At 42.6% G+C, this 24,169-nt stretch overlaps 1 protein-coding gene across 17 annotated transcripts in view; it reads right to left on the bottom strand.

Annotated features, from left to right (window-relative positions):
* Positions 1-24,169, bottom strand: part of BRSK2 (BR serine/threonine kinase 2) — a 313,836-nt gene that overhangs the window by 94,773 nt on the left and 194,894 nt on the right. For all 17 annotated transcript variants that reach the window (XM_030482891.1, XM_030482893.1, XM_030482898.1 and 14 more), the window contains exon 3: positions 14,763-14,848. In XM_030482891.1, coding sequence (XP_030338751.1) covers positions 14,763-14,848 — 86 coding nt within the window. The remainder of the gene's footprint in view (positions 1-14,762; positions 14,849-24,169) is intronic.

The raw sequence follows: 24,169 nt of genomic DNA, 5'->3' as shown, positions 1-24,169 counted from the left end.
CTTCCATGGACTTTTTCCATCTCTGCTGTGATTTTATGCTCTTCTGTCTCATTGCTTGTTTGCCCAGCATATACTATTCTAATACAGAATGAAGAAATTATGCAGTAAGATTATTTATTCAGTCTGAAATGAGCAGTATAAACAACAAATTATTTTTACTGAAAAAAAAAATTGTTCTTTGGCTCAGTTAGCTGGTTTAAACCCTGTAAGAGAGGCAGAAACCTGTACTCCTCCCTCACTGCCTAACTCCTTTGAAGTGGGTTTCAGGGTTGCACAACAAGGCATGTGATCTAAAAGGTGGTTTCCGTAAAGCGACAATGCAAGGCTGAACAGGGCATTCAAAACTTTGGCAGTTTATTTGAGAAGCATCACCAGAAAACTTGCAAACAGGAATTGGGTATTTTTCAAAGTTTGAGTGTACTTCTCTGTCCCCTTCTCCCAACAGCACAGCAGACCAGGCTGAACTGTATGTGGAGTATGATCCCTATCTCTAAATGCTTTGCTATACAGCAAGCTTGTTTTACTACCAGTATTAATCCAACTCTTCAAATTTGAGTGGACAATGAAAATAATTAATCCAGGATACTGTCTTGTCTGTACCTCAAGCAGCATAATCTTGGAGGAAATTTCTAAATTTGAAATGGAAAGAGGAGAAAATTATTATAAATTTGGGGGCTTAATTATTCCTGTTTTCAATGTTTCCAAAAAGATAGAGCAGTAGAAGGAATAAAAGCTTTCCTAAGGGAAATAAAATTGGCTTAATGATAACGGCATTAGCTTTGAAGTTGCAAAAGTGAGACATGACCTCCTGGTCCATCATCAGCTCCTGTGCAACTTCCATGCGCCAGCTCCCAACCAGCATAAGGAGAGTGCTGACTTACAGAAGTGCAGCAGAGAATGCAGATACAAATGGACATGAACATTGTGTTGCCAGCTAAATAAGTAGTACAAAAGCACAAAAAAATGGACAACAAACTGGAATTACAAACTTTAGGGATTTAAAAAGGCATTTTGTGCAATTTTTATCAAAACAGAAACAATTATAAGAAATATGAAAATACTTTTTTTTTTTTTTTCCCCATTCTTTAATTAAAAGGAGTAAAAAGAAAGAGAAAATTCTTGACTTGAAAATCACATTTGGAATAGGTGGGTTATCTTCTCTCCAAGAAGAGATGAGTAGCTACCAGACTGTCTACTGACTACACCTTCATTATTTGGAGATCACCATTTATCTGCATTATGTTTTCTTGAGCAATATATTGAACCGCTTAGAAGAAAGCTGACATGCAGTAGCCATGGGCAATGGGGTGTTCACATTTTCAAGTCCAAATCCTTACTTTCCAAGCCTTGGCCAATGGACACTCTGGTAAGAGGGTTTGCTCTATAATTCATTCTTTCTCTCATACTAGGGGCAGATCTGGCTAACTATCCCATATGGCAGACCCAAGCCTGGCACAGAATCAATCCTAAATTTCTCCTTGACATCTCCCTCTTCCACTGAAGCTGGATACAACAGTGCATCTTGCCCCCAAAATTCAAACTGCTAGCTGCTTGCGTTTTCTGGGAGGTATTTTACAAAGCTGATTGCAGTTACAGGCATACAGAACACCCTCCACACTGGTTTCAAATGCATGGTTTTGGAAAATTACAGACCCAGCATTTCTGTCACCCACAGCAGGAACTGTAAAGCAATTTATTTTCATCAACTTCATCTTATTAAAAACACTCGACAAAAATGCACTGACACGTTGTATGAAAAATAAAACAAATTGAAAGACAGGGAGCATTTACAAGGTTATTCATTTTTGCTTGCCACCTAGAAGCACCAGATATAATAATGGAAATGAACAGAGGAGAACATTTGAAAAAGATTTGTGCCTATGACAAGTCAAGGGACAGAGAAAAGCACAATGACGATGTACTCTGATTTGACAAAGCCCCTAACGTGACAGGAGCGAGAAGGACGACAAACACATTCCCCAGTGGTCAAGTGCAAGAAATAAATGCTGCAGGGATCATGCCACAAGTACTACATGGTTATGTTGCAGCTAGGATTTCTGAATTTGGATTTACAGCTGGTCACCTGCCAATCCTATTCCCTCCAGTATGATGTGGGGTTTTTTTAGGATAGCCCCCAACTAGGAGATTTTCGATTAAACAAGGGCATAATTCAGCACCTGCCTCCATCTCTGTGCAAGCCAATGCTTTGCTGGCACATTACATGGCACAGTACTAGTACACGTTATTTCCAAACAGGCCAACAAGAGGGGTTTAAAAATTTCCAAGTGTTGCATCGGTTCTATCACTGTACAGCTTACACAATCCTCTGTGAATGCTGTATATCTGTATCTATCTATCTGTGTGCGTGTGTGCCTGAGTGACTCCGTAAAGGAAGAGAATACACATTCTGAAAGCCAATGAGAAAAAGCAAAGAAAGAGCATTATTCAGGAGGCTGGAAACTAAGACATATAGATGCCACATATTTCCTGAATCTGTGGCACAGAAGAGAATCCTGATCTCCTGAGTCCACATATAAGCATCTAAAATCCTTTACTTTAGCAAAGTCCTACAGGATTGGAAGTATGCCAATACCAGCTCTTAGAGGATCCAGGAGAAGGTAAATAACTCACAGCCTGTAGGGGAGAAAACCATTAAGCAGTATTTTCTCAAGTTTCCCCTTCCTTTTCTCTTTCTCAGATATGACAGGTTCTCATCTCACTATGGTACTACTGTTCCCATTTATTCTAAGCAAGTGAGCAAATTCTAAAAATCCCAGACCAGTAAGCAGAACTAGTCTCCTATTACATTTGGAGATGAAAGTACCTTACTGGTGAATGAAGCTGTTTTTTTAAATCCTGCCTACCTAAGATTGACAGCATCAGTCTTCACACTGTAAAAATGTAGGAAACCCTGCTCTGTAATAGTCACTGCAAGGAGGTTCAAGGAAAGGGAAGACCCAGCCTCTGGCTGGCAGCATGCACACATACCTGCTGTGATAATACAGAGAGGAGCTATGTTAGGACAAAAGGCTCTGTAAGAGCACTTAGCTCTCACGTCTTGGAAGCTCTGGACACACACCAGCTCTTCTAATCATCACACTTCACATGAGAGAAGTGTTGCAAGTATTAACCTCCTGATCTTTACTGAGAGGCATATGTAAAGCAGAGTGATTTGCCCAGGGTTACAGTTACCCAATATTAGAGCTGGGATTAGCACCTGTGGCCCCTTGCACATTGTACACCATGCTGTCCCCACCACCAGTTTCCCCTCTGCTTGCTAGGGCACTGGGAAAGCAAGGAAACATCAGGCTTCTGCAACTCAGTATGAGGCCAAGTGCAAGTTGTGTTAAAACAAAATTTCTTCATTACTTGTTTTCCTCACTACACATATACTTTAAGAGATTGCAAAAATTTTCTCAGGCCATTACTTGCTTTCATAAAGACATCAAAGTCCATGTCTTGTGTGATATCTCATGCCCCTGCTACAAGCCAAGACATGAAATTAAGAATCTCTGGTTAAGTTTCAGAGCTTGAAGGAGACAAGACTTTGGTCTTTAAGAAGTTGAATGCTTAATACAAGAATAATTTCATCTATTGTAAAGGAGCAGAGAGATTGTGTGCAGCAGCATCCTATCTACTCCCTTTGCCACTTTTCCATCTGCATCCCATCATCACCATCTCCCCAGTGAGAAAAAAATTAAAAAAAAAATTAAAAAAATATATAAAATAAATAAATATATATAAAAAAGGCGCTAATAAGTTGCTAACCTCAAATGACCCACTACATACGCTATCAGAGATGTGACTGCAGCTTATCAAAGCAAGCTTAGAATAATCCTAAGCTCTTTTCTCTTTTTTTTTTGTCCATTCTATTTTCTCTTTCAGGATCCAAACCAGTAAAGAAGTAATAATGAAAACTAAGCAATATGGTAAAGGAGGGATGATTTCTGCATCTGAAAGAGAAGGAGTAGCCAAGAGGAATGTGGAGAAATGTGGTCTTAAAACCACCTTTCTGCCACTCAGATTCTAGCTATACCAGGAACTAGCACAGACTCCAGAGCTCTCTAATGCTCAGTAGCTTCCCCAGAGTTGACTGTGGCTTGTTCTGTAGCTGAGGCTGGAAATTTAACAAAAAAGCGCTGTGCCTCTCTTCCTCATTATTCCAACTTGCCTGTATTCTGAGGATCACAACATGTGACAGCCCGCCAGTTTCACATCATTCCCGCATCCTTCAAGACATTTTAGCCTTTTTCAAATCCTACATATCACTAGAACTCCTATAAACACAGAGGTGGTCCATTTCCCCCTATATCAAGAAATATCTGATGATCAACAATTTTGTACGTATTCACCGTACCTTTTGGTTGTACCCAAATATACTAACTAATTGACAGGGCTGTGAAGATTTATGATGCCACTACCAGAAGTTAAAAAAAAATATAAAATCTGTGACTTTTCCACAAAACGAACACAAAAACCCTGCAACATTTAGACACTCAGATAAAAAAATCAGTAGTTTTCTTCCTTTTCTCCTGAATAAACACAGATATTGGTGTTCACTGTAACGTCTTTGGCTGTCCTACCATCAGCTCAAACACAACAAGTCTAAACGAGAACTCTTAGCCTCTCCACCCCACTCCACTTTTTCCTTCTCTACCCCTAAGGACAACACTGCTTGTTTGATTATGATCTAGGCTTGTAGTGTGGGTGTTATATTGGATTCAGACTTTCTTTAGGTTAATAGAATCATAGAATCATAGAATAGTTAAGGTTGGAAAGGACCTTAAGATCATCTAGTTCCAAGCCCCCTGCCATGGGCAGGGACACCTCGCACTAAACCATGTCTCCCAAGGCTCTGTCCAACCTGGCCTTGAACACCGCCAGGGATGGAGCATCCACAACCTCCCTGGGCAACCCATTCCAGTGCCTCACCACCCTCACTGTAAAGAACTTCTTCCTTATATCTAATCTAAACTTCCCTGTTTAAGTTTGAACCCATTGCCCCTTGTCCTACCACTACAGTCCCTAACGAAGAGCCCCTCCCCAGCATCCTTGTAGGCCCCCTTCAGATACTGGAAGGCTGCTATGAGGTCTCCACGCAGCCTTCTCTTCTCCAGGCTGAACAGCCCCAACTTTCTCAGCCTGTCTTCATACGGGAGGTGCTGTAGCCCCCTTATTATCCTCATGGCCCTCCTCTGGACTCGCTCCAACAGCTCCATGTCCTTTTCATGTTGAGGACACCAGAACTGTACACAATACTCCAAGTGAGGTCTCACGAGAGCAGAGTAGAGGGGCAGGATCACCTCCTTCGACCTGCTGGTCATGCTCCTTTTGATGCAGCCCGGGATATAGTTGCCTTTCTGAGCTGCAAGCGCTCACTGAAGCCTGCTCATGTTCAGTTTCTCATCAACCATCACCCCAAAGTCCTTCTCTGCAGAGCGGCTCTGAATCTCTTCTCCACTCAACCTGTAGCAGTGCCTGGGATTGCCCCGACCCAGGTGTAGGACCTTGCACTTGGCTTGGTCAAACTTCATAAGGTTGGCATTGGCCCACCTCACAAGCGTGTCCAGGTCCCTCTGGATGGCATCCCTTCCCTCCAGTGTATCAACCGAACCACACAGCTCGGTGTTGTTGGCAAACTTGCTGAGGGAGCACTCAACCCCACTGTCCATGTCACTGACAAAGATGTCGAACAAGACAGGTCCCAACACCGATCCCTGAGGGACACCACTCGTTACTGTTTCCCAACTGGACATTGAGCCATTGACCACAACTCTTTGCATGTGGCCATCGAGCCAGTTCTTTATCCACTGAGTGGTCCATCTATCAAATTGATGTGTCTCCAATTTAGAGACAAGGATGTCATGCGGAACAGTGCCAAACACTTTTTACAAGTCCAGGTAGATGACGTCAACTGCTCTGCCACTGTCCATCAGTTCTGTAGCCCCATCGTAGACGGCCACCAAACTGGTCAGGCAGGATTTGCCCTTAGTGAAGCCATGTTGGCTGTCACCAACCACCTCATTGTTTTTCATGTGCATTAGCATGCTTTCCAGGAGAATCTGCTCCAAGATTTTGCCAGGCACAGAGGTGAGAGTGACTGGTTTGTAGATCCCTGGGTCTTCCATTTTCTCTTTCTTGAAAATTGGGGTTATATTTCCCTTTTTCCAGTAGTCAGGAACTTCACCTCACTGCTGTGATTTTTCAAATATGATGGACAGTGGTTTAGCAACTTGATCCGCCAGCTCCCTCAGGACCTGCGGATGGATTTCATCAGGTCCCATGAACTTGTGCATGTTCAGGTTCTTAAGATGGTCTCGAACCTGATACTCTCCTACAGTGGGCCTAAGGTCTTCATTCTCACAGTCCCTGCATCTGCCTTCCAAGACTTGGGCGGTGTGGTCAGAGCATTTGCTAGTGAAGACTGAGGCAAAGAAGTCATTAAGAACCTCAGCCTTCTCCAAATCCAGGGTAGCCAGTTCTCCCGATAGATTCCGGAGAGAGCCCACATTGTCCCTAGTCTGTCTTTTATTTGCTACGTACCTATAGAAGCCTTTCCCGTTACCTTACACATCCCTTGCCAGATTTAATTCTAACTGGGCCTTAGCTTTCCTAAACTGGTCCCTAGCTTCCCGGACAATATCTCTGTACTCTTCCCAGGCTGCCTGTCCTCAGGCTTAAAGGTTCCTACAACTTGGTTGTACTGGCATCTTTTAGCTGTTTTCTTTACTATACCTCTAAGATAATGGTTTTCCTAACCACTCACATGGCTAAAATTTCATGCCTAAGTTTAGCTAGATATCTTTTATCTAAAGTAACCCACCATCGCCTCTTTCACTTTGATAAACATGTTCTTGCTCCACTGCTGGCAACTCAAAATAGATCTCAGATCATCACTGCAATACCATTTTCTTAGCTTCTACTTTGACCATTCCTCCATTGTCTCCTTTTTGTTTATACTATATCTAACATGAACTAGCTGCCTTAATTTCTAGATACCTTGAAGCCCCTTCTGTAACCAACCTAGGAACTCTTCCTTGGCCTTTGAAGTTGACTTCTGTCTCTGACCAGCCTCCAAAGCCAGGTTCCACCATTCAGTTGTTAAATATCCAGGCAAACAAATCTGTGCTTCCCCAACACTCCTCCTCCCCCTCCCTGCCATATTTGGAAGAGCATCATTGTTAATGACAGAACTACAGAATAATTTTTCTTCAGCTTCTTCCTGAAGACTGTTCTCTGCTGTGATGTTTGACAACAGCTTGGAGTTCCCCATCACTGGGCTTCCAACAGTTGCTTTGTGTTTTGGATTGTAAACTGACTAGGGTATAGGCTCTGTTTCTGTACCACTCTTGTCAAGCGCCAGCATGGTCTTCTCCATGACCAGATTGCCTCTGTGCTACAATACTATGAAGACACAACTTAAAACAGCAAGAAGACACTTTTGGTGATGATTTCCCCTTCCCATCTGGTGGACTATGCTACAGCTTATTAAAGGGTGCCTTCGCCCAAGCCCTAGAAAGCTCAGAGGAATAATTCACTGAGCTCTCACTAAGGCAAGGCAGCTACATGCTACCTCCAAATCAGGACTGTAACAAAAGAAACAGGCTGGCTCTGAGCGCTGCCTGGGAAAATACTGTTTAAGAAAGACTAGCTGGCACAGAGAACACCAGGACCATGCATTATCAAATATTTGCGGAAAATAAGAATCCCCCTCCAAAAAAACTCAAGAAAAAAACCCAAACAGACACACCAGTTATGATCTGTTAAAAACGAGAAACTGTCTTTAAGCCATTAGCAAGAATGGTGTGAAATACTAAAATTCTTGCCAGATGGGATTGCCCACAGCGGCCCATCACTATACCTCCTAGTGTGGGTATGCAACTCCTGTTTTGTCAGACTTATAGATGAAGACAATTCACGAGACATTCACAGCTACACAAATTAGATCCTCTGGGGCCATACAAACGTATTTATTATTATAAAAGCATTTAGTGTATAGAGATCTTTAGATGAAAGCTCGTACTGAAACACAAAGTATTTCAGGTAAGTATTATAAATGAAAAAAAAATCAGGGTAACAAGAAATGCTCTCTGGTGCTCTAGGAATGGTAGTCAATTCACACAGCTTGGTTTGGTCAGGCAATAGAAGTTTTGTTCATCAGGGCATGCAATTAACTTTCTATCAGGGAACCAGTTAATAATCCATTTTTTACCTTGCTTAAACCTAAACAAGTAGGTTGGCCTTCTACATAAGCCTGAGTGTACCACTGGTACCATCACACACTGCTGGGTGATATTCTAGGGCTACTATGCCACATTGGATATTCATGTGGCACTGGCTAGCTTTTAAGATGCACAGCTTTAGGTGCGCACTCCAGTAAGATGCAAAACTCTGGTGCAATTATATAGAAAGAGATACACACAAAGACAAGAAAAATCAGGAGAATTCTTGCTTTCTTCCTCTATGCTCAAAGTTTACTGTTTTGTGATGCCTATGGGTAAGACATCTCATGCCACGAGACTGGTGGCAGCCATTTGTGCCTGCCACCAGTCTTGATGAACTCTGAACCATCTCACACGAACCCATGATCCCCAGCAGATTATACATGAGAAACTAGCTACTCCTTTTGACCAATGCAGCAAAGAGCTAGAAAACTCGTTACATTTCAAAGCTCTGGCGAATCAGCAAGGAATCTGTCTGGAATAGCAGACTGCCAAAATAAAGCCTCCAGAAGAAAAAAGTCGTGGCCATTCCACTTCCATGCTACCACCCTACTTACAAAATGTCCTTTAATACATAACTATGAATGGACGTACATGTAGCAGGTGAGAGGTTAAAAGCTGCCCAGACCTGACTGACATCTTGTAGTTCTTTGACGGCTTTTTCATTGCACTGTTTTTTATTGATTAAATAATCTCTATCAGATATTAAGCCCCTTGTTATTGGTGGAGCCTATAAATTATTCAGAAGTTATATAAATTCTTGTGGTGGGCATGAATTTTTAAACCCTAATTTGGCGCCGGGCCAGAAACTTTATTTATTTTTTTATTTTTATTTTTATCTTGCCTGCAAGAAAGTGTGCATGTGTTAGATTTTTCTTTCCCAAAAGACAATTTGAACTCTAGTCTGCTTGTTTGATTGGAGATTGTATTTGATTGCTCATTATGTTTGGACATGAACAGGTTGGGGATCTGGGGGAAAAGCAAGGTAGCAGGAGATTATGCTGTTGCACTCTGTACCTTTGATTTACTGGGGATGAAAGGTGTTTTGAGCAGTGTCTTTACGGTGTGTAGTCATGCATGCCAAGGCACCGCAGCAGCCATCCTACTTGGGCACACGATATGGAATGAATCCAGCCAGAGGGATCCTCAATACAGGACAGGCAGACCTGAGACAACACCTATTAGCTCACTGCTGCAATTCTGCTAGTGACCATGTATTTTGGGATTTTATTCTTCAGAGCTAAGCGGCCCTTCCTTTTAACAACTAGGGCCCAGGCACACACAGCACTGCCTACTGAAGCCTGAAAGAGAAATATACTGTGGCTCTGGAGCTGCATCTCCCCTTGGCCTTTGCTCGCACCACAGAACTGCTCTATGGGTCTGTTTTCTCCCAAGACCAGCATCACGGCCTGGGTGGTATGCAAGTGCACGTCAGGCAGTGAGCAGAAGATACAGTCAGGCTTTTGGGTAGAGCTTATTAAGACGGTGTTGCACAGGGCGTAGTATTAATCATCACCACCACCTCTGTGCAAGCCCTGCTTTGTGCCAGGCTGGCATCCCTCCTGCAAGCAGTGACACCTGTCCTTGGCACAGCACCCCATCCCATTCCCCTGGCCTCTAGCCAGCTCCTTGTCTCCAGTCCCATCCTGGACTCAAATCCTCACGTGCGCTAGCCCCGCTCCTACAGCTGACTGGCTTCCCTTCTGTTGCACACACTTGTAATCCATGACAGTACCAAACCAAGCCAACAGCAGTAGAAAAGGGGCTAAAGTAGCTGACTATGAGTATTTCTCTTAATTCTAATCAAGGCTCAGGTGGAACATCATTTTGTTTTTCAATCCTGTTCAATTTTCTTTTCCTGTATCCACAGCATCTGACACCCCATAACCATACTACCAAGAAGCATACCTACCATGAAATTAACCTTCAGCACTGAGCCCTTTCTGAACCCTCCTTCTGCCTTTAGACAGGTTTCCCTACAGATGGATCAAATATCAAAGTCCTGGGACACCAACAACAGAACATCATAACCAATAAGCAGAACCTTTCTTTCTGTTTCTTGCATCCTCTGGCACCTCACAGTTAGTTTTCAAAAAAAATAAACAGAATTACAGGGAAACCCTGCAGGAGAGGACTGGCAGCATGAATCCCGCTGCAGACACCACCAGAGCTGTAAGTCATCAACTTGTGCTGTCAGCTGATCCTGTAGAAGCCAGAAACGTGAGCTGTGTACAGGCAGGAGGACATTTTAATTTTGTTATCTGGCTCATTGGGAAGCACCTTCACCTCTGAAATCAGGAGGTGGTGTGTTGTGTACATTGCAATGTAGCTTAGGTACTTGCCCAGTGATAGCACTGTACTACTGAACGATAAGAAAGGGACTTGGAAGAAGAGCTGATGCGTGGCACATTTCAGAGAACAGTCTGATGTCCACTCGCTCTCTCAAAACAGATTCTTGTTTAAAATGCTGATCGAGTTGGACAACACAGACATTTAAAATAAACACTCCCACAAAATTTGAAAATTTGAAATCTTAAGTGTGAAGATTTGGATACTAATCACTATAAATCTATACATGTATATACAAATATCTGTATGCTCCTACAAATAGAAATTTACACAAAAAGGAAAGGTAATTGAGAAATACTAGTTACACAATCTGAAAGAAAAGGGCATGGTGTGGTCCTAGGATATCTTTATTCTATCTCAGTTCTAGTCTCTGCCAAACCCAAGACCATTTAAACTAAAAAGCTAATTGAATGAGATCAAATGGATAATGCCATCCCTGTTGGGAGTTCTGCCACAAAACTGTATCAGTCAGCTTTATCCCCTTTGGAAAAGGAAGGTCCATCTCCTGTGGACTATATGATGGCACTTAAGCTGCCATGCTAACAGCTTCTCTAACAATAGGACAATTGCTTTCCTAAGATCAAAAGGAAAGCTGAATTTAAGGCATAAAATGCAGTAAATGTACGTAGCAGATATTTAAGAGTAAAGCATAAGATTGCTTCCTAGAAAAAAATCTGAGACAACCACTTCACTCATGAAGAACTGGGCTTTGCCTGTTTTCACTTATTTTATCTTCAACAAGTCTGCTAATGAGAACCTCCTCCTCATTCACAGTGGTAGTGCTGCTAACAGCATATGAACTCTGTCTTCCTCTCCAGTTGCAACACAAACTCTATCTAGGGCCAATTCAGGAAAGACCTTTTTCATACATAGCACAGAGAAAAGAGGACCATCACCCAGGTTCACACAGTTCACTTGCAATGCAGAAACCACATGATCAAAGGAGTGTTTCCCCTCCCATATGCATTACAGAACACACCAAAACATTATCAATCAATCAGCTTTGTTACTGCCTTGCTCTTTCCCCTAGTTCATTTACAGTTCCCTAAAATTCTCGACTGACTGAACTTGGTAGTCAAAATAACTGGTGGACACAAATTTTGGTAGTTTATCGACCATTCGCTATTATGAACCAGCAATATAAGTTCTTCAACAACTCTGGGCTTACCCTATACCAGGCTACTTTAACTCGATCTTTAAAATAGGAGGATGATTCCCCCTTTCCAGCTGTTTTGTCTATTAACATTATATGATGGGAGAGAGGGAGCCATAGATTGTTTATAGCTATTTCTAAATTACCTATTACTGTGGACTCCCAGTCTTGCTTGAAGGCAGTCAGCGTGATCATACAACAAACACGAAATAATTCAACTGTGAGTAATGTTACTAGTTTAGCCAACTTAAAGTATATCTGAAGTGGTTTATCAGCACACATGCAGAGAGCCACAACACAGCTGTGTTTGCCTCTATGCACCTAGAACTGTAGGCCACAGGCTTAGTAAATAACAACTCAAAATGCTGGATAAAGAGCTGGAAGGGTTAGAGCTCATAGCTATCGTCATCTCTCCAACCATCTTGGTAAAGAAAACACCAAAACAAACAGAAAGAGACTGCTAGGCTAACACACATCTACTAGTAGATTTTTATTATTTTTTTTTTTAAAACTCATTCCAGTATTAAATAAACTGTGGAAAAAGCGTTTGATTCATGGTTGCATTAGGAGTCTACTCAACCAAAGCCCCTTGTCACAAATTAAATCATAAACCAAAAGTCAAACATGATTTGTGAAATTAACATTTATTGAGGAAATACTCCCCAGCGCTGCATCGTGATTAGTCTCTGGCTTCTGAAATATCACCCATAATTCATGAGCTCCTCTGAAACACTGTCACTGCCGCTACTGCTGAGATGGCATGCGTGATGGAAAGGTGCCACCACCAGAGAGCAATCCTTTTTTGATGCTGGTGAGAAGTAGAGGTCTTATTATTTGCGAAAGTAGACGCATACATATTTCTCAGCCCCCACACACTTGTAATGCTTCACCCCTCCACAGGCTCCACCTCTTAGATTTATCCAAGGCCATGTCTGTTTCTAACTTTGAACACAGAGGCTTCGCAGAAGCTCTGTATTGTGCCCTTTCTTTAAAACAGTGACTAATAAAAAATGAAATGAAATTAACAGTTATTGGCTTTTTCACAGAGCCAGTGTTTTTCAGCAGAGGGCTTCACTGCCTTTGCGAGGAGCTGCGGACAGATCAATCTTACAGGCAGAGGAGCGACAGCACAAAGAAGACTTAGTGATTGTTAAAGGCTAAATGGTTACTGGCAAAGCACACGTTGGAGCCCAACGTTTTTTAGAAGCCAGAATACCCAGGTATAGCTTAAATACACAGGATGCTTCCCTTTTCAAGGTGATTTTCAGCAGGAAGATATTTTCCTGCCAAGAATGCAGCCATTTCTTAGAAATCTTGGTCTAACACCACCCCCACTGCTCCGAGCAGTAGATACTTTTCACATGAAGCAAACAGCCACCCAGTCTTTTGGCGTAAAGAAACAGAGCTCAATTCATCTGCTGGCTTCACAGTCATTCAGGGCAAGAAGAAAGCTTCAGCACCTCTGTAACCCATCCTCTCACTCCAAATGATGATAATTTCTTTCGTCTTCATGTATTCATACATTTTCTCCACCACTCAAGTATACTACACGTGCCTGGAACACACCAGCTTTTTGCTGGGCTTATGCAAGTGTGTGTGTGTGTGTGTTTATGTGTGTGTATACCTAAGATTACAGACATAATAACAACAAACAAGGATCACAAAGAAGAATATTCCCTCTCTCCTAACCAAAAGAAAGCCTGGGGCTCATACTAACCCCCTTTAAACCAGAATACAGATGAATGTACTCTTACAGATGGTGCCTCTCTTTTCAGGATTAAAGGAGAACTTACTGGCTGTAAAGCTTTGTTTCCCTTTGATACCTTCCTCCTGCATGCAGAGCAGGCTGTGTTAGATCTGGGCCTCTGTCCTCAGCTGGGGCAAACTGGGCTTAATGGTGCCATGACCGTTTACACCACTGAGGATAGAGCACTCAGGATGCGGGTCAGAGAACATTTGAGCCAGCCTCCACCCAGTGCCTGCACAAGCTCATTCTGGCAACAGCATTTCACCGTGGATGGCAGGCTCTCCCCCAAAGGAGAATGTGGAATCCAAAAGAAATTACTGCCTGCTCTACTAAGCTAACCCTTAGGCACAAAGGCCTCACTTCTCGGAATAGGATTTCATTGCTCCAGTAAGGAGTCTGGCTGGATAGTCCATGAGGGATTGTTACCTCCATTCAACACACTTTCTTTGGGTAAACAGTCATTCCCTTTTTGAGTTGTGACATTAGGGAGAGGTCACCAATGGATGGTGGTTTTTAAAAATACTTTAATTTTTTTTTTTTTTTTACCACTCTGTTCTACTTGTAATAACCTGTTAAAAAGCTGAAAATAACCTGGAGTTCCCTACTGAGTTGCCCTTTTCCATTTGGAGAACACTGATTTTTTTTACCTGTTGTGCCAAGATTAATGTGGCCTGTTTGACAACAGATTCAACATATCTAGTGCCCTGTCAAGCTAAAATGACTCTGTCTGTGGACAATATCCCTGTCCAGCGCTGGCAATGATCTGCAAAAAAACCCCAATAACCCCTCCCCCCCAAAACCCCCACCTTTGCTACTTAACTGTTACTGTAGAACCATCAGGAGAATTCAGTAGCCCTTAAAATCAAAAATTGTTATTGATGGGGCAAATTTAAAATATTGTTAGAGGGAGCCAAGGGTTCAATGCAAACTACTAGGCAAGGGAGGTTATCCAAATTGTCCATGGTAAGACTGTTACAGTTTTGATTTAAAATGGTTCCGGATCTCAGAGGGTCAAACCTTCCTCCCCTCTTGCTGTTTGACAGAAAACACTGGTTTGTTCTCTCTCCTCCATTTTAAGTAGGAAAAGAAACAGCATGTAAGTACGGAGAAGAAAATTGAGAAAAGCTAAGGAAATAAGGAGTGTGCCTTCCTCATCCAAGTATTAGATATCACACAGACAACAGCTGAGGGTGAAACCCTGCTCCATTCTTTCAGAAACGTTACTGAGTTCCAAAACCCTCATCTCCCTCCCTCCCTTCCCCTTTCTCTGGCAAAAGCCAGTAATACCTACAAATATTTTTTATTTTCGTAAACATCATGCAGCTTTAAAACGTGGGGGTGTTCTATCAACTTCAGGATGGCTATTTCCCGCTCCACCTGGAAGAAACAAAAAGAAATAGAATATTAGAAGCTTGGTCTTAGAATACACTAGATATCGTCACACATTTTCTTCCCATTTATCCATTTTCCACTCTTTTTATGCAGAGGATACGGCGACTTATAACAACGTATCTTATTTAGCACTCGTATAATTTAAGAAAAATTCAATTTATTCAGCCTCAAAACTCCCTGCCCTACAGAACAGAAAACGAACAAAATTTTGAGGTTGAAAGAAAAGTCCCAAATCTACCAAAGGGAATTAGCTGTAGGAGTTATATGAGCATTCAAGGCTCTTCCTCCCTCACAACCCAAAGCCAATGACATATTCTCAAAGTACAGAAATTCCTAAGATATCACTTAGGGCTCTCCTGACCGCCCACAGGCCCAGATGTGGCCATGCTGCAATACATATTGAATACTCAGTTAATACTAGACAATCCCCATCCTGAAGAACTTGCAGCTATGCAGGACAAAGACCAGAAGACAGAAATGTGATTTTACAGTTGCAGAACCAAGGCACGGAAAGGGAAAGAAATATAAGAACTGACATAAGAAGTACAAAGCACAACAAGAAATTAAACCTGATTACTGGAGCCTTAAGTGTAAGACTATGCTTTCTCTCAATTCCCAATCTGTCCAAGCATGGCCACTTATAAAAGCGCATCTTCAACATGGAGTTAACAAGTTGTGACTAAGTCCTCGTAATTAGTACAAGCCCTGTTCTTACCCAAAATTCTTACCATACTCCCGTGGTGCTTTTAACCTGAATTTACTAAGGGTTCTTATTAGAGATGCAGTCAGTGCAATTCCTCAGCTGCTAGCAAAATTGCTCTGTGCTGCTTGAAGCCATGCTGCAACCGCTCTGATTTGACCTAGGCTAATTCAAATGGTGTTTACGTAGCACTGTGGAGACTGTAGGTAACTGAAATAAACTCTGCAACAAGATGCAGCCTAAGCATTGCATAGCTGGGCACGACAAATTTCCAGGAATTCACAAAAGCAGGAAAAAGACCTACAGAAGCAAACAAGGACAACTAGGTAGGGTTTTTTTTCCCAGCCCTTCAAGTAACTGATTGTCCTGGGGCTGCTATGCTAACAAACAAAAAACCACAAACAAACTACAAAACCATCCCTTAACATCTCCCCTGCAGGCATCAGATAAGTAATTAGGAACTTGCCCCAGTATACCTTTAGCTCTTGATGGTCTTTAATTTCCTGAGATATCATCCTCGACTAAGCCTGAACACGGACACCCTTCCCTGAATGCGAGATACTCAGCAGGAAATTAGAAAGCAGTAGTTTTCCGGTGCTGTGCAGAGGAGGAAGATTTCCCAGCATGTTGGTTGTCACCCCAGATCTCTCCCTCTACACAACCACACAAAACCAGCAAAAGCAACTCTCGCACCACATCACCCTTGGCCATCCTTGCTTATCAGGATGAAGGAAATAGTGTTTGTACATGTGTCAATCTTATACACTTATTCATCTCTGAAGAGTCAAAAGTCAGCTGAGAGATCCACTACCACACTTGGGATCTCTGGAAATAGCTCCTTCAGAGAAGTGGGGAATGCATTTAAACATGTATATACACAGTTCAGACTGCCAGAACTGCTGTGAATTCAGTGATACACAATACTTGATGGCGACAGCTCTGTAGGCGTAACTTACTCATGACCAGCACTTAGATGAAAGCCACTTACACAAACAGGAAACACAAACTGGGTGATTTTAACTGTACTACCAAAAAACAGGGGGAGAGCTAGTTTATTCCATTTTTGTCTCCTCTTCAAGAAGACTCTTCTCTCTTACAAGATATGCACTGATATTTGCAGAGGGCTTTTTTGGCCCTATAGCTGAAAAAGTTGGATTTGCTTCAAGAATGAGGAAAAACAAAACAGAAGAAGTACCCACTCCCATAACACTCTTCCAACAGTACCGAGGTTCATCATCAGCACTGAGCACTGCATCTGCTCAGAAATTAGAACTCCAACAAAGTTCCCTTTGGATGGGGGAGACCAGGTATTTCATGGGGAATGTGACCATTGTACCAGCTATGGTAGGGATTATCCAAACCCGTTCTCCTTTCTGGGGGATACCCTGCCTGTGAAAGATGAAATTCCCTGAAGATGCGCTGTCTAACTGCACTGGCAATTCAGTGCTGAAAAATCTCTGGTGGGTGCGGTGGCAACATATGTTCAGACCGAGTGAGTGATGGATGGCATCATCCAGTCAGGGTCCTGCTTGGTTACTGCCCTAAAGCATGAGAAGAGGCAGTGATTGATGATGTTCACTTGGAGGAGGGGATTCAGTTACAGCACAGCATGGCCAAGTTCAATAAGAGCAAATCAGAACAGAAAGCAAATATCTACTTACTACCTACAGATTTACACTAAGAACCAATTAAAAAGAAATAGCCTGAGTTACTTTACTTTCGTCATTTTAAGTGTGTGAGTGTGGAAGGTTCTGTGCATATTTTTAAATTCCTGGAAATTAAATCCTGAGAGGAAACACAGTTACAGAGGCCTTGATTTCAACCCCAGGTATGCAGAAAGCCATCTGGCCAGATGGGCCTGGCAGCATTTCACTACAGCGTATTCAGTTCAGTGGTGTGTGGCACCACTCTAGCTTTCCACTGTCTGCTACCTCTTCTAGCTGTAAACCAAGGACAAAACTAATCTACTCATCTCAGTAAGACTTTGTATCATCTTTCAGTGAAAAAAGGGGCTTTACGAAGGAAAAGCGCCATTACTGTACTTCTCATAGTCCAGGCCTTGGCCCCATATAGAGAAGCAACACACTAATGGCTGTATTATTTCAAGCACTAGAGATTCCCAGCTCTCTAAACAGCAATCTGATAAAGATTAACCTCAAAATTTTTCCAGCAGTCTCCTGCCTCTTTTTCCTCCCAAAGAAAAACAACAGTTCACAAAAACATGCAACAGACCACCTTCTCAAAATTACTACTGCAGTCATTACTGTTGGGTGACTCTCCCAGATCCTATTCATTTTTTACACCCCCAAATAGAAGCTAGACATTGATATGGGCTGGACACAGACTGTAAATCACAACAGTGATTTTACTGATGCATGGCTCAGGAAGACCTAGCAACCACTGTATCATTAGCAAAAGAGAGGTATCTGAACTCGCTGGCAAAACAAAAGAGGTCTGAAATAGCATGCAGCTTTGCCTTCTTCCCCAGAGCTCTGCCAGCCCTTGGCATGCCTTTTTTGCGCATCCCTGTGCTAGCAAGCCACAAAGTGCTGTCCAGTACAGAGCTGGCAAGGACAGAGGAATGGAGAAACCCTGCAGGGGTGTTTGCTTTAATGCAGATGCAATTATCAGAAAGCAGGCCAACCTCAGAATAGCCTGTCTAGGGAGGATCAGACTCTGTGATAAACAAGGAAACATGGAGAAACATTTGCCTAATAGTTAAAAAAGAAAAGAAAAAAGTGAAGCTTTCTCTGTCACACAAATGCCTGGACACTTCACAGGGTCTCAACTAGAGCCTAGGTTGCCTCATAACATGGTAGGTTACTGACTGTGCAGCACAACAGTGCCTTGGAGCTGAGGGAAAGAGCTGTGAAAGGCTGTACAGGGCAAATGGAGACACCCTGCTAACTTGTAACCTTGCAGGCGCCAATTAGACTTTTTAAAAATCTATGCAGCAGGCTGATTTGACAGGATGCTCCAGTGATTCAGCTAATGACAAAGTGCAACACAGGGGCAATGCAACCCATATTCCTTAGAGGAATAATGCAAAAGTCTGGTTCCCTCTCCTTCATCTCTACTTCACCCTCTTTCAACCTCAGAAGAAATCACATCTCTGGTTTAAGCCCATCGCGTTGGCACAGTTTTCACTGGTGACAAGTGTTCTGCTCTCTCACCTTCCAACCCACAGGTATACAGGATGCTAATTCAGGTAGAAGGCAAGGGGGGCAGGCTGAGGAAGCCCGATAGTTTATCTCGGTGATGAAGAAAGTTTCCTTTTCTCTTGTTTTCATTTGCTCAGTAACAATTGGGTCTCCCATCACCCATGTGGTGCTGTGAGAACTTAAAAAATGGACAGATGCCTTTTATCTACCAGCCTGTATTTTATCTACCAAACCTGTGCAAGCACTGTGCAACAGTCATTAATAGTGTTTCCAAAAGAACATCTACACACAAAAAGCTGGGAGACAGCAGACGACATTTTCCTTGGATGCTTCGAGGTTCACCAGCAGCAGACCACAGAGCTCACTCTCTCTCCATTGACATCAGTGGTTCCCACATTGTTCCAAACATCATCTTGAGAAGGAACTCTGGAGCTGCAGAAGTGGGCCGGGAGGCTACAAATGTGTTGTGCTGGTTTTCCTACTCAGAGCAAAATGGTGGAGGGGAGGTGAAGGTGGTAGGTCTTCATGTGAATATCAAGCTCTCTAATGTGACTCTACTCTGCTTTGCTTTGAAGTAATTAAGGAAATACTTCTCAGAACTCACGTCTGTCTCTCAGTTACTAGAATCTCAACCAGGACATGAACTTTCTCTGAATTATTATTTAGATTCAGGATGAACTTCAAAGGATGCAGGGATCTGGATACTCACCTATCTCCTCAGGCTAGAACTCAGGTTGGAAACCTTGTACCAAAGTACCTACTTTATTCAGTGTCTGGCTCACTGTGCAGTCATTCGCATTTCCATGATGAGAGCACAGAAATCAGAAAGTAACTCACTGTGATACTTCACCGAGTTGAAGACGCAAAACCAAAGGTATTGGATAGGAAGAAAATAATCTCAAGTTCCCTGGAAAGTCTGTGTTCTGGCGTAACAGAAATATCACAGGAGCAGACCCTGAGATTCTACTCGTTCAGTACTTTTGCTTCCATGTTATGAGGGACTAAAAGTTAAAAATGGTGAAAAATGACTGGATTTGGTGAAGACCATCTAGGTCACTTGTTCACTCTTTCCCGTAATCACAGAATAAATAGGCTACTCTTGAAAACAGAAAAGAACAGCCTTAAACCAGATATCATAGAATAAAAGAATCACAGAATGGTTTGGGTTGGAAGGGTCCTTAAGGAGCATCTAGTTCCACTAGACGAGGTTGCTCCAAGCCCCATCCAACCTGGCTTTGAACACTTCCAGGGATAGCGCAGCTACAGCTTCTCTGGGGAACCTGTTCCAGCGTCTCACCATCCTTACAGTAAATTTCTTCCTAATATCTAATCTAAATCTATCTTCTTTCAGTTCAAAGCCATTCCCCCTTGTCCTGCCACTATATGCCCTTGTAAAAAGCCCCTCTCCAGATTTCCTATAGGCCTCCCTTTAGGTACTGGAAGGCTGCTCTAAGGTCTCCCTGGAGCCAATGGCTTTATACAAGTAAGTATAGGCCCAGTGTGTCCTGTAGGGTCATCATTGCTGTGGGGATATCATTCTTCCAAACAGACTTAAGCCATTACCAAATCTAAGCAATACCACATTATATCAGTTGCATCCTTAACTTCAATGGAGTAGCAGTGGGAAAAAATCAGGTTTTAAATTATTAAATCTTAAAATATCTTCCTCTGTGGTTCTGAATTTAGTTGATTTTTCACTTAAATTGGCCTTTCATTACATTTATCCAAAGCTTCCTCAGCAGACCATTATGGAAGCAAACAGAGAAGAACTGAAGTTGTCCATCTACGAAGAGTATTTCCTGCTATTGTAGCCAATAACTTCACATTTCTGAATATACCAAGCCGGATTCAAAATGTATTCAAGTCAACAAAAGGCATCAAATGACTTAAGCAGGCTTTGAATCAGACCTTTTAATGATCATTAAGTGGTATCTGGAAGAAATCTTCTATTACACAATTTTGACTAATTAAATGCTTTAACATGAATTCAGGTTTTCTGCTAAGTACTAGTAATTACAAGAAGATTCTATAAAAAGTGGGTAAATGAGGGGGAAAACTAGACTTAGATTTCCACAGAATCAGGCAGCTAGACAATGCTGTACAAAATGCTTATAACAAACAGACAAAATTACTGGAAAGCTGAGCAATTTCTCACTTTATTATGGGCTCATTCCACCACAATTTTTGTTTGCATGCGTGCTTCTCAAAGCTATTTCCCCATAAATGAAAATAGGTATATATGAGAAGCGAGATGCATATTTGATGTTAAAATTTGCATGTGCAAACTTCTATACCATGAAGCTTTAGCAGGGAAATTTATTTTCCACAAACTACTATTGTAACAGAATGTCAGTTTCTACTTGTCTTTATTGAAACAAGTATTTTTCCATAGTCCATTCAAAACTGCAGCTCTAAATCTCCACTGAATGTCAAAAGTTGGCATAAAGTCTGAGGGTATGAAGTCAGCCAAATGGATACTGTGAGGCTTTTCTGGTAAATCCTTTCTGCTGATGCCAATGCACTTCCACAACAGGAGAGAACACCTGGCCTGGCATATTGATTTCAAGGTCTTGACGTGGTGGGGTTTGGATCCTACAGGTTATCTGACCTGGGAACTTCATGGTTTAACTCAAAAGTTGCAGTGTTCCTCAGTGCTCTGCCATAGGCTACCGAGTAAATATGGCACTCAGACTTATCTGCAGCATATGCTTCTTTAAGAAGCATCCGGGCTTCATGCAAGAGACACTGATGGGAGCTGACAAAGAGTGGATTTATTCATTCAGCACTTGAGATTATCTGCTGCCTGGTGGTACACAGCTAACGAGTGACTGACATGCAAGTCTCTGCCAGCAGTCAACAGAATTGGCCCCTTATACCGGAAGGCAAATAACCTCCCTGTGCCTCCTGTCACCGTTGGTGAGTGCCACATCCTGGCTGCCATTGCCGAGTAGTGCAGTACACAAGACACAAACCAAAAGCCACTCTGCAAGAGAAATGACTTGATCTTTGACTTGCCTTTCTTTTCCCTCCTTATTCTTGTTCTTAATGTTAATGTGCACTGTGCTTTCTTTGACCCAAAGCAGATTGTTTGCACAGCTGTTTTTTGGGGGTTTTTTGTTGGAGGGAAAAAACCTAACTCATGTGCAGCCAGCCCATGTTTAAGAGAAACCCACCACCCCCATCAGCAGCCACAGCCAAGCCTGCATGAACACCGATATCTACTGCTCCAAAGCAGCACTCTTGGCCCCTCTCATGTGAGCAGCTCGTCCTGACATACCAGACCTGCAGTGCTCACCCCAAACCTAGAAATTTAAGTCTAACCCCCACAAGCAATGCTCTAGGCAGTACTCACCTGCAGCTTTTTTCCCCAAAGACCAAAAAACATATGCCTGGCTCATTTCAGGGATGGCTATGTTAAAGAACACAAGAGCAGAAAGCCAACGAGCCCTGTGCAGGAGCGTGGGAAAGGAGTGCAATTCATAACTGATTTTTCCCCCAGTAGAAGTTACTTCTACTGAAGGTAGAAGGTGTATTCAAGAACATGTAATGACCTGTGGGCTGCTATGCTCAGCTACAGAAAAACAGCCACTACACATAGAGGAGAAACAAGCTGCAAAATTGAGGGGTATGGAGAGTTCAACTTCAAATAATACAAGTGCGGAGCCCCTTGTATTATCTGAGACATCACAGGTTTAATATGGGCAGTACGAAACACAACACTAGAATGTCTGAGCCAAAGAGTGGGTGGAGGATGAAGGAGATGTCGAATCCCATTAAGGGAGTATGAGCAAGCACAAAGCAGGGGGTATAGCACAGCATAACATTCTGCCAAAAATGTACTGTAGAGCTTCTGAGAGCATTGGTTGCGGATATGATAGGGCAGAGGGTTCCCAAGAGCATCCAGGAAAGGGACTGAGACAGTGAAGCAACGCTGAGAGTACCATGGACTTTAGTCCATGGACTCCTTAAGGGAATCCACCATTGGTAGGAAATGAAATTTAAAAGCACAGTTTTGGAAAAGCTTCAAAGAATAAACTCTCCACTATTTCCTATGTGTCTCAGATAGCTGCTTTCCTCTCTTCCTCTTTTTCTCCATTAGTCACACTGGCCTTGTTTAGTTCTTTGGCATTGTCTTACACAAATGGCCTTTACTCTTTCTCCAATACTCTTCCAGAAGCAATCAATAGGATTGATGCTGTCTCCTTCTCTACATCTTTCCTTAATGGACATCTCTGGTTCCCTGAGAAATAAGGCAGGCAGCAAATGCTCCAGGAGAGGGCAGAATAGCTGGAGCTTTGCAGAGTTTGAAGGCAGAATGCCAGACTATCCCTGCCTTGCCGGGGTCCACAACAAGCTTAATGACATCAATCATTTCAGAGAGCAGAAAACAAATAATACTATTTTTGTTATTTTACTGTATTCTCCTGTCCTTCACTTTTGGGTGCCCCTTGTCTCTTTAGATAGATATTTGTATGTACTTGTTGGCATCTAGCAGGGATTCTCCATCCCAATAGCCACAGCTGGCAGTGACAGAAGCAGAGACTGAAGCAACCCACAGCTCTCCCCTTTGTTTCCATTTTCTAAATATCCTGCTGAAGCACAACTGCACCTCCCAGAAGGACAATGGTCCCAGACAAATAGCATCATGGACCTCATCCAGGAACTGTGAAAGACCAAGGGCAACACAGGCTCACAAAATTCATGTTTGCACTTCACTTTGCAATCAAGAGGGAGCCTTGAGGGAAGGCCTGGGAGCTGCAGGCAGAGGAATCAACAGCTGACTTTCTGCCAAACTGTGGAGCCAGTGGATGCATAGTCAGGGAGGACAAGCAACCCTTCAGCCCAGCATTTCTACCACAGCTGGTCAGCAAGAGTTTCTATCACACTGAAGCATGCACAGCAGCTCCCACCTGAACATGAACCAGCTCCACATTAGCAGTTCTATGTCCATCCCACCTTATGAACACTGGTCCCAAGAACTACTTATGCTTATCCATGACCTTGAAATTAGTCAGCTTTGTCCATAAAATAATCACTCTGAGCACAGACTGTGTTTGAGGAGCACACTTGTGACGTGTCTCTTTGTAATGACATGACCATAACTAGTGTATCTCTGTAATGCAATGAACCAGCACTTCAGTTCCAAACTTCCTTACTGACTCATCTGCATGTGAGATTATAACTGTTTAACGCAGACCCACCTCAAATACAAGTATGTCTTCATATCTTGCAAGACAGGACTGAACAGCATGGGAAATGAGCAGTGACATGCCCATATCTTCGTCTCTGGGCTGCCTGTTTGGATCTAACCAACAGCAGAAGGGCTCAAAGCCTGTTAATCTCAGCTCTTTGGTGACCCACACAGCAAAATCAGCTTTATGGACTCAGCCTCAGTCCCAGGTCAGGAGTAAACTATTGGTGGACAGTTAAACAGCTACTGTAAAG

This window comes from Strigops habroptila, chromosome 4, assembly GCF_004027225.2.
Source record: "Strigops habroptila isolate Jane chromosome 4, bStrHab1.2.pri, whole genome shotgun sequence".
NCBI classification, from domain to species: Eukaryota; Metazoa; Chordata; class Aves; order Psittaciformes; family Psittacidae; genus Strigops; species Strigops habroptila.
Note: the sequence above shows the minus strand (reverse complement) of the source record. Positions and strands in the feature narration are given on the sequence as shown.